Genomic DNA, 12,258 nt, shown 5'->3' on the forward strand with positions numbered 1-12,258 from the left:
ACACCACGTTCAATCAACACTTTTTTTGCAGGAAAATGGCAGTTGTTATCTGATAGTTATTTTATGTGTGTGTTGCATTGTCGTTTTTGTTTGTTTGTTGCATTTCAATGTTTTTGTTGTTTCGTTGGTTTCTACCCGGATTTGTTTTTTCTGGATCGATTGATGACTTTTAAACAGCGGTATACTACTGTTACCTTTATTTTAACTCTTAAAGCAAAATCAGATTTTAATATTCCTTGCATGACCATTTTCGTCATACAAAAATAGCTCCTCTTTCATTCTAGCTTTTATTTATTAAATTATTTGTCAAAACAAATTTCTAAAAACACAAAATTTAAAGTTTTGATTTATATTACATTCGAGATGTTAGGTACTGCGTTTTATTTACTTGAGTTTAGATAAACACTAACTAGATGGTCAATGCTCCGAATCTAGTATACTATAATTGATATCTTTTGTTTTCAATTTGTATCGACCTTTTTTTTAAAGAAATTATTGAATTCATACTAGCCAGTTAGTCGCAACATCCTCATGGAAAAGACAGACATATGTTTTAAAGCCTTCTGAACCTTTTATGATTTACTCTTGTGTAATAGTTTTCTTATATTTGATACGTTTCCCTCAGTTTTAGTTTGTAACCCAGATTTGTTTTTTCTCTATCAATTTGTGAATTTCGAACAGGGGTATACTACTGTTGACTTTATTTATTCAAATATCAAGAACATAATCACCTAGATCTGTGGTGTTCATTTTCCACTTTTTGATGGTTTTATTTTGTAGTATTTCGCCTGAATGTAGCTAACAGGTTTCCTCAAAATCTTTTGAATGTTTTCTTTAACTTGATTAAGCACGTCAATTTTCTTTGTTGAGAATAAATTCACTGGAGGATGAAAATATTGAGGTAAATTGTTTTTACGTATGCATTCACATAGGTTTTCAGACATTGAAATTTTCCTTGTAGCCACATGATCTTCTGACCATACAGAATCATGAAGATATTCCTCACACTACCAGAAAAGGATATTTAATAAATGGTAAGATGTCAATTCTTGTTTCATGCTTTTTGGACACCACTCTTCCTTCAGCTTTTTCACAATTTTTTCAGACATCTTCCTACAAGTTGGATTATCGTCATTATTATCAATACCTTCTAGTAATTTCTTTTCACAACTTGCAAATGAATATGTCCAATAAAATTTATGCTTTGCAATATTATTAAATCCCATTTCTTTAATTTCATCAACTTTTTTCTTTAGTGGCCATTGACTTTCAGGTCTTGGCCATCCGAGAAATTCAACGAAAGTACTACGTGACTCTATTAAAGGAGTTAAATCAACACTGACGTCACCTTTTGCAGGTTTGGTCAGAATTATTGTGAGCGTTGTTGCTGGTGAATCCGTCAATCTGTTGGCATCAACATTTTCTATATCAAGTTTATTTACGGCTTCAGTTACAAGCGCTTTGAATCTTTTTTTAACCATTATTGGTATAATGTCGTCATCAAAAGTAAGACACGCTTTGTCGTCATTGATACCATCTCTGTTCCATTTTTGAATGATATTATCCGAAAGAGATATTAATCCTTGCCCGATTGGTGGGTTTGCTTCTGCTACCGATTTTCTGACTAGCTGATCTTGTTCATTGATTTCATAAATATAGCTGGAATCATCATTGCACCAGTCAAGAGGCGGTACATCCAATACTACGCTATAATCAAATTCATCTGCTTTCGATACTTTAAGATGTGTGTAATAAGATCCTACACGTAGCGGTTTCCTTTTAAATCGTCTGTCCTTTTTATGTACATGATCTAGAATTTTTCTTACGATACGCATCACCTCCTTTATGTTTCGTGCAGTCTCGACTTTATTCATTTGGACATGGTCACCATAAAACTTATTCAGAAGTGTGTAATCCATTTTGAATTAAAATTGCGCAATGATTGACTGTCGGTTTTGTAGTTCATTTAAGCCATTTAGTGGAAGTTTTTGGTCTATATTTAGATGTTTAAATACAGGCACTTTTTTACCTCTTGCCTATTTTCGGAAAATCAACTGAATGTTTTTTGCAAGTTGGATTAATGTTGACTTCTTTGAGCTTATTGTTCGTTTTAATAAAGGGGGGAGATGACGGGGTTTCCTTTGTTGTTATTATCATATAACACATGATCGGTTTCGTTTATTGAAATGCATATTTTTCTTTTAAAGATGAAAAACGAACACAGAAAAGAACCTTCATAGTTGCTAGGCATATTATGTGATACTCCAGATACTAATTTTGTCTACATTAGACTTATTAGTGGCCCTCAAATCATACAGTTACAAAGCCAAATCAAAATGTGAACCTAAAGAGCTTTAAAAATCAGAAGGGAAATGAAAGGGAACCAAATACGTGCAAGGCCTGTTGCTAGAAAAACCTTAGCACATCGATTAATTAAACATTTTATAAACTGTAAATTAAAAAATAAATACATGTATACAAATGACAATTCAAATCCACATAAAAGTGCTTACTATGGGACTGTTGATATTTTACTGGACGAAACTTCTATCAACAGCAATCTGATCAAAATACTTGTCTACAACAGTTTATTGGAAGATACCAAGACCTTGTTGATAAATATTCAGTGTCATTTTCAGACATGATACACTATGGTCTTGAAGTATAGATTCCAGGTACTGATGTCGTTTAGCATCAAAATAACGTGTTATAGTTTTCGTTTATTTGTCTTTGTAAATTATTACTTTTACTATTTAAACTATTTTTGGAAGTGACGTGGCTCGATACTTGTAGAACCCATCATTATGTTATTGTGCTGTGGTAAATTTTAGTATTCTTGTCTTTAGATTTTGCTAATAGTAAGCCTTTTTTGGTTTTCCTTGTTGACAAATTTGTTTGTTTTTAAAGTAGAGTGTGATTTCAACACAATCTTGACTGCTGTACCCCTATTTTGACATGTTTACTTGTAACGTCTGTTTGCTTTATTCACACATCGTTGTCAATATAACGGAATAGTATGCGAATATCATACAAGTGAGAGGTTCAGTTAGCTATAAAACCAGGTGTTAATTTCAGGTTTCTCCTACAGTTTAGTTTATATTTTTTAGTACATATTTCGAAATATAGGGTGAATAATTGAGCTTATCATGCGCAAACATTAGAGTTCGAGTTACAGCGGGAGTTTTAGTTTTGATCCGAGCTATAATTTCAAAGTTCAATCCTGGTATCTTTCATGAATTTTTTCACAACCACTGGGTAGATTCCACTGCTGGTGGAGTTTTATTCCCAGAGTATATCACCAGCTTAGTAGCCATCTTAGTAGTCGAGCGTCACTAATGAGTCTAGCGCAAATATAAATTTTTATTCCTGGTATCTATCATGAGTATATTTAAAACAGATGTTCCAGTGTAAATAATTGCTAACTAAGCAATCATCTTTTTAGTCTAATTAAATATTGTTTATTTGAAACCTTAAATTGTTATACAAAACCGATTACTGCGTGTAAAATTTGTATTCAAACATGAGAGGCGGAATATACCAACAGCATAGTCTCATAAGTCTGAAACAAACTTGTAACCCCGCCGCAATTTTGCGCCTGTCCCAAGTCAGGAACCTCTGGCCTTTGTTAGTCTTGTATGATTTTTAATTTTAGTTTCTTGTGTATAATTCGAACTTTAGTATGACGTCCATTATTACTGTACTAGTATACATATTTTAGGGGCCAACTGAAGGACACCTACAGGTGCGGGAATTCTCGCTACATTGAAGACCAATTGGTGGTCTTCGGCTGTTGTCTGCTATATGGTCGGGTTGTTGTCGCTTTGACACATTCCCCATTTCCTTTCTCAATTTTATTGTCCTGCCATGGCAAAAAAAAAAACAACGACCGAAAAGCAAACAACAGTCGATCAAACAGAATATAGAACATTAAAGACTGAGAAACATGAACCCTATCAAAAACTGGGGTGATCACAGGTGATCCGGAAGGGAAATCAGATCTTGCTCCACATGTGAGTGACAACCGTCGTGTTGCTCATGTGAGTATAAACCTGGTGATAAACCATTATTAGAGAGAAAGAAGACGGGATTGTTGTTACAACAATTGGAACATATCCGTTGCCATATTTGACACGGATTTTCTTAAGAAAGCTAACAATTTATGACTTTATAATGGAAGTTATTTCTTTGAAGCATAAAAAAAAACCTAGAACTTTAAGTTACGCAGTATGAATTTAGATTCACTGACTTGTTATGAGCAACACAATTGTGTACACATGTAACATCCCGTGATATAGATATCTATATTTCAATAAAGTTCATTCCATTCTTTGCAATACATCCTTGCTCAATTGAAAACTGGACTCCTATTAATGGTCGGAAGATCCAAATAGTTGATATAGAAGACTTCATCAATAAAAATATAATAATTATCACATATTGAAAGTTAGTGCAAGTAAATTTGTTTAAATACCAGGGAAACGTCTTCAAGATATGGAGTGTCCATTTGCCACAACACTATATCTACTATTTGAAATGTAAAATTTATTGTCAGTAATGCCTCTGCAAGTAGCTGACAGGATCCTGCAAAAACTTTTGAATGTTTCTTGCAACTTGATGAAGTACAGCAATGTCCTTTGTTGAAAATAAATTCACTCGAGGATGAAAATATTGGGGTACATTTTCCTCCCGTATACATTTAAGCAAACGGTCACACATTGACCTTAGCCTAGTAGCCAGTTTATCATCTGACCATTCATAATCATGTGGGTGGTCCTCACATTCCCAAAACAGGATATTCTTCAAATGGTAAGATGTCAAGTCTTGCTTCATTCCTACTGGACACCATGATTCTTTCAGCTTTTTCATGATCCTTTGCGATTTCTTCCGGCATGTTCCATTAGCATCAATACCGTCCAACAATTCCTTTTCACAGCTTGCATAAGAATATGTCCAATAAAATGGATCTTTTGCGATATCATTAAATCCCATGGACTTTAATTTCTCAACTTTTTCATCAGAGGGCCACTGTGCTTCTGGTCTTGGCCACCTGAAGTCCTCTTTAAAAGGCGTGCATGATTCTATCAGAGGCGTTAAATCGACGCTTACAGAATCGCCTGCAATTTTTGGATGAGTAATTCTGAGCGTTGTCGCTGGTGAATCTGATAATCTTTTAGCATCAACATATTTGCGAATGTGTTGTCGATTAACTGCTTCACCCACAAGTGATTTAAATCTGCGTTTAACCTTTATAGGTACTATATCGTCATCAATTGTAAGACAGGCTGGGCCGTCATTGATCCCCTCTCTCTTCCATTTAGGTATGGTACTTGAAAGATATATAAAACCTTTCCCAGTTGGTGGGTCTGGTAATGTTAAACTTTTTCTGACTACTTCATTGTTCTCGTCGAATCCATAATTATGAGATGAGCTTTTACTACTCCAAACAAGGTGTGGCGTATCCAAAACAACGCTAAAATCAAACTCATCCGCTCTCGACACTTTCAGATGTGTATAATAGCTTCCGACATTCAATGGTTGACATTTGAATCGTCGGTCCTTGCTGTGTACATACTGCAGAATATCCTCGACTATAGGCATCACTATCTTTATGTTTTGTCTTGTTTCATCTCTAATCATTTTCACGTGATCATCATAAAACCTATTCAGAAGTGTGTTGTCCATCTTTCCACTACCACTAGTCAGGAAAGTTTGACAGTTAGTTGCGCTTCGATTGAATAGAAATACGTGGAAGTTTTCAGTCTATATTTAGATATGAAAAACTACAGTTATTTATATTATATTTAGATTTAAAAAATAACAGGTACTATAATTACCTTATGCATATTTTCTGAAAATCAACTAAATGTGTTTGCATTTCTTTCATCTATATAGTCATATGACCTAGTACGAAATTTTAGTCTAGTATTAATTGTTTGGCTTTCTTGAGAAAAATAAATAAAACAGAATGGCTTAACGAATTAGTTTATAAAAACAAATAAAGACCTGGATCTTTGTAGTAAATTGATGTTGGAAGAGTTTGAGAATGAGATCGTTCCGTTCGAGTAAGAACAGAGTTCTAGTAAAAGTTCGAATTGAAATTTAAGTTATGTTTTGATTTTAATTTCGAGTATACCATCGGTTCTGCGTAAGAGTTCGAGTTAACCATTAGCCAAGGCTTAAGTAATACTTACGGGAGCATATATGTGCTGTATTTGACTATGCAATTTTGTGTGAAATTACAACCCGATTACGAGTTTAGAAATCGAATAGTTTAAACCAACCCCAATAACTCAAGTTCCGTAACTCGTCTTAATGCAAATATTGGCGCCTTTTCATATCAAATACGATGCAATGCAGAAGCCAATATTTGTATTAATACGAGTTAATTGACTTGTATAGGTGTGTGTGGATTAACAAACTTAAACTCCACAACACGTAATCGGGTTGTCAGAACATACAAACTTGTAAAGTAAAACTCGCCTCACGCGATCGAATCGAAATGAGTAACTCGATTTTAATTGCAGTCTATTTTCATGCTTTAGATTAGCCTATTGATATTGCACCAACCCCATACGAACCGTAGTAGTAGAACTACATTAATACAATCATAACTTGTAAATGCATTTTTTTAAAAGAGAAAGATTAGAGGCATACAGTTGTTAGTAATAACATAAACAGTACCAATTGCACTGCATCAGAAAAGCATTCCGACAATTAATGTCTCTTCAGAGATGCATGAGGCCAAAATATTTGAATGTTGAAGAGCTGATCAAACCAAGAAGGACCTTAAGTATAATCATTTTTAATTATGAAGCTGGGCATGTCACACCATTTTTATCAATAATCCAGCAGCGTAGATCATACTCTTACATTTGTAGTGAAAACATTTATTGACAGTCATGGTCAAGTTTTGATTATATTTCCGTGGCAATAAATCATCAACATTTGATACAGTGAGTGATAAATAACACATCAGTGGTTAGAGGACACATATAGTAATTTTGAAGGACGCGGTTCAACAATTTAAAGCGTATTGTGATGTTTTTTCTTCTTTTCGTAGAATCCAATGGCATACCAGTACAATATATATATTATATATATAAATTCAACATTTGATATTTTACTGTTATGAAAAGAAATTTTAAAGACGAATTCCGATTAATCATTATCATTTTAATTTGAATATATTTCCGAATAGTGAAAATTTTATATGATTGCATGCAACAGAAACATAGACACAATGACGCATATATATGCAAGCTGTAGTCAACCATACGTCACAATGCGGTCTTCAACAATGACTTAACCTCATACAGTTAGCTTAATAATTCAACGATGTGACAAATTGTAAAATATTTGTTTGGAAAATATTGACTCTGACTTTTACCTTATGTTTGCAATGGGATTTCCAGTGACACTAGAACATTAGAAAAATCACTCTTCTTATGAAAGAGATAGAAAAGGTAGAAAAAAAGGAGAGACAATTTACGCATAAAAACCGATATGCATAACCGAATTGCCAAACATGATGTTAATTGAACAATCTATTGTTCAACATAGGGGTGTGTAAAAAACTGCCAGATTTGACTGCATATTTTTCTTTTTTTTTGAAAAAAATATATATCAAACCTTAATAATGCAGCTTTCTGAGTATCCAATTTTTAACGTGTTCCGAAATGTAGTTTCGTCACAAGAATTTTTCAAAGTTGGGTCATTTTGTCTATATGAATGTCGGTAAATTCGTATGATCGAGCACACCGACAAGTGTATCGTTGGGACAACTCGATATAATGTAATCAATATACGTGACAAATAACCTAATGTGAAGTTTATTAAAATCATCATAACATAATTGAACAACACATTATATTTGAAAAACATGAGTCCTATAATATAAAACTGTAAAGGTTCATATCATTTACATTCAACGTTTTTATTGGATTTTTTTTTACTACAATGTAACCTCGAGGTTAAACGTTGGTAGTAAAAAAAATCCCAGAAAAATGTTGATTGATATTGTAAATGATATGAACCTTCGAATTCTTATAATATCGGAATAGAAAATATGTGATCCGAATTAACTATGCACGTGTATTGAAGAAGACTTTGCACTTTTATGAAGTACAGGGGGTAAGGTGTTTTTCTTAAACAATATTATGATCCCAAAACATAAAAAACACTACATATAGGAAAGTATATGTTAAATCTCAATGTATTATTATTATGAAAAAACCTTCCCCCTCCCCGATTAAGCATGTAATAGTTGAAACCTAAGGTGATTCGCACTAACTGCCTAAAAGGGGGCCCGCTTCAGTCTTGCGTCAGTGATTTAGTATATACTAGTAATAAACAAAATATTGTCTCATACTGAAAGGGGCGGCCGAGCAACCTGCACAGCCAAGCCTTTTATAGCTGACTATGCGGTATGGGCTTTGCTCATTGATAAAGGTCGTACGGTGACCTATAGTTGTTAATGTCTGTGTCATTTTGGTCTTTTGTGGATAGTTGTCTCATTGGCAATCATACCACATCTTCTTTTTTATATTGTCTTGCAAAACAGCCAAGATTTACAAAACATTTCCAACAAAAACCTTCAGTTGGGCAATCTGACTGGAATCTAATTATCGCTACTGATAAATAATGCAACACTAATGATACATTTAAGTTTTGGAAGGATTTTATTCACAAAGAATGTTTCTCATTGATGTACATTTCTATGCTCTTGTCTTTTCGGAGTTTATATTGGAAATTAAATTGTTCGATGAAAGAGTCTAGCTCCACATTCCTATGCATATGATTGTCATATGTACGTGAGAATCATTCCATAAAACATCCGTTTGATATCCTTTCAATGCCAGACACTGTATATACATAGTGTGGGAAATCTGGCTAAACTTGTGCTTGATCAGACACTTGAATCTTACATCGTTATTGATGTTAAGCAATTAGTTTAACGGGCCATCCGGAACTGTTAGATTTTACGACAGTCTTCCTTCCATACAGAACATCACTGCAAAATAATTTGAACATTCAATTAGGTGATTATAATATAATTATTATTTGGCAATCCAAAGAGAACCTGAAAATATTAGACCAACGTACGTTTGAACAGAGATGCTAAAAAAAATCCCCCCACAAAACCCCAGCCATTTTACTTTACAATCAAATTGAAAAAGTAGTTAGTTGCATGTCCCATCATCCTTTGGTTGTAGACCCCAGATAAATATAATCTAAATTTCGTAGCATTTTCACCACCCCCCCCCCTTTTTTAAACTGAATTTGTTCAAGGTATAGTGGTTTTACCCCTTTTCACATTTCAGTATGTCATGTTGTATATATTTTATAAATAAGATGAATTTCTAGTAAGTTTCTACGATATTTTTTATCGTTTGACAAAATACTATGCATCTGAATTAAATTGTTTACTATTTGAAAAAGCGCGCCTTCTTATACTTTAATTTACCTCCCATTATTTCACATAGCAACACAAATTAAAAACTGCCAGACTTTGCTGCATATCAAATTTTTCCCCCGATAAAAATATATATCATGCAACATAATCAACTTTACTAATTGGGAGAAAATCAAGGTGTTCCGACCATTGGATAATATTTGAAAAAAATAATGAAAGGATGTCATGATTACAAGATTGATCCCTGACGACACTGAAAATCGATAATTCACGCATTTACCTATCATATGATGATACGATGAGGTGATAAACTTAACAAGAAATAATTTACCCGATTCGTTATCATATTCACATTATGTTGACACGTCTTAGTTCGTTTATGCTAGCTCATTTTAAACACGCTAAACAATTACAGCATCATCCGTTTTTTTTCCCGATTACCTCTAGTCAGAAGAGCGCACTGTTTACAGGGGAGGTAATATTTTGTCACCAGTTCGCCCACTGTTTGTATTGGTATTATTTGCAAATCGAAAGAAAAGATATTTAGAATTTGCTCAAATTTGGGTAAATGACATTTTCTGAGCTATTAAAGTCTTATATGAAAAGAATAATGGGTGTAATGGCGCAAAATACTTAACCTGTTAATCCTCAATCTATCTTTGATGAGTTGGTATGCACATTGAAAAGGAGTAAGACGATAGAATGCCATGAGAATGGTCTATAAACATAACCATTTGGCACGAAATATATATTTAAGTAATAAACGAATTCATGAATACAATACTTCTTCTTGTATCAATAGGGATTATCGATTTCAAAGAGGCAAAGTTTCTAGAAGTGCATTTATAAACAGTTTTATTTTTCTGGGTTTGCAAACACACGAAACATCTGAAACTCACTAACAACTATTCCGTGTTCATATATCATGGCTTCAAAGTCACCTTGAAACAACTTATTCTTTAGATAAATCCGATACAGATTTTTTAAATAATCAATCTGCAAATTAACATATTTGATTTCTTTACCATTTTATTAGAGTGTATATGTTTACGAGACAGCAAGAGATGTGCAACAACAAAACAACAAAACAGTATGTGTCAGGAGATCAGCATTCGCTCTTCGATGAGAAATAGGTCTACGAACTATTAAATTTAATACCCGTCGTGTTTAAACGGTTTGAATTAATTTAAGACATTCTTTTCAAGATCTTACTGCAACAAAAAAAATACACGAACAACTAAAAGCCTCATTCTTTCAAAACGTGGAAACTAAAACAAATCAAGGTATTGCAATGAAAAATCAATTTTAAAATACTTAACTCCCTATAGCTAGCACCGCATAAAAGGCAACACAAGGGGTAATAAGTAAAACTATTATAAATAGTACCTTTGGCAGAATGTTAGCAGTTGATAAAAGCAGAACATATGAACCTTCTCTGATCATATCAATCATGTTTCCTACACTCTATAGCTAGTATCAGTGCCAAATGAACGTTGGAGTATATCTTGCATACAGCATCAATAATGCAGTAAACACTGTACAATGCCTTCAAAATACATAAATTCAAGACTTCTATGCAAAACTATTATAAGATACATCGCATTGTTGTTTCATGCCATAAATTAGCAAATTGATATTACCGAAACCCCATACCAGCCGTAATAATGTAACTACACCAATAAAATCATAATTTGTAAACTCATTTTTAAAAGAAATATTAGAAATATTTGGTTAAGGCCAAAATACTAAGTTCACTGCAACAGATGTGCTTTTCTACAACTAATGTCAATTCAGTGATGCCCGATGCAAAAACATTTATCCAACACTTTTATAAAAACTTTGAACAGCTGATCAAACCAACAAGGATCCTTAAGTATTAACTTTACAATATTTTTCTGTCACTTATAAAGCTGGGTATGAAACACCCTTTTAATCAATCACCCTACAGTGTAAAACATACACTGAAGTTAGTGATCATTAGTTATTACATTTATTAACAGTCTTGGTCAAGTTTTGATGTGTATTTCTGAGGCCAAAAAAAATCAGTAAGAGATATAAAATAAATGACTACCTAGAGGGCCATAGCGGATATTATTTATATACACGGTCATACTATATGTAACAAGCGTATTCATGTTTATGTTTCACAACCACCAATGACACATATATATACATATATTTACATTTGATATATAACCGTTCAATTGAATAAGATTTATATTTGGATTCCTTTAAATTACTTTTATTTGAATGTGTATTCAGAATTTTGATGAAGATGTGAAATGATTGCATGCAACTGATACAGATATTCACCGTAGATCAAATGGCGCAGATGTAAGCAACTATAGGTAGCCATATGGCCTTCAAAATGAACAAATCCCATACAGTAAGCTGAATATATCCTCGATATGACAAAATGTAAAATCTTTCAAATGAAAAAACCAAGGATTCGGTTTATGCACAAAGCACAAACGACAACGACAACTGAATTACAGGTTCTTTGACAAGTAAGGAAAGTGGAGCCTTTAAACATTTTTGCGAGTAAATCAGCCGTTCCCTGACCTTGGACAGTGGTGCAAAGAGGTCTCTATATATCCCAATACTTTGCAAAAACAAAACGCTCTATGTACGTAAGATCTGAGAGAAATCAAAGTTATTGACAGCTAGTTCAAGGCCAATATCAACTAATACAAATCAAGTATTTAAAACTAAAAGTCTTTTTGTTAGTTCTTTGAGTCGTTTAATTAGTCAAACATTTTCCAGATTACTTCTCACCAAGAGAATTTCAAATTTGGTTAGAGGAATACAAGGACGATGAGGATGCATTGGATGCTTATATACCTAGG

At 33.3% G+C, this 12,258-nt stretch overlaps 2 protein-coding genes across 2 annotated transcripts; both read right to left on the reverse strand.

Annotated features, from left to right (window-relative positions):
• Positions 1 to 1,007: 1,007 nt before the first annotated feature.
• On the reverse strand, positions 1,008 to 1,919 carry LOC139526663 (protein mab-21-like 3). The gene has a single exon (XM_071321824.1). The coding sequence runs from the start codon at positions 1,917 to 1,919 to the stop codon at positions 1,008 to 1,010; it is 912 nt and encodes a 303-aa protein (XP_071177925.1).
• Positions 1,920 to 4,548: 2,629 nt separating this feature from the next.
• On the reverse strand, positions 4,549 to 5,682 carry LOC139526664 (cyclic GMP-AMP synthase-like receptor 1). The gene has a single exon (XM_071321825.1). The coding sequence runs from the start codon at positions 5,680 to 5,682 to the stop codon at positions 4,549 to 4,551; it is 1,134 nt and encodes a 377-aa protein (XP_071177926.1).
• Positions 5,683 to 12,258: the final 6,576 nt, after the last annotated feature.

This window comes from Mytilus edulis, chromosome 6, assembly GCF_963676685.1.
Source record: "Mytilus edulis chromosome 6, xbMytEdul2.2, whole genome shotgun sequence".
NCBI classification, from domain to species: domain Eukaryota; kingdom Metazoa; phylum Mollusca; class Bivalvia; order Mytilida; family Mytilidae; genus Mytilus; species Mytilus edulis.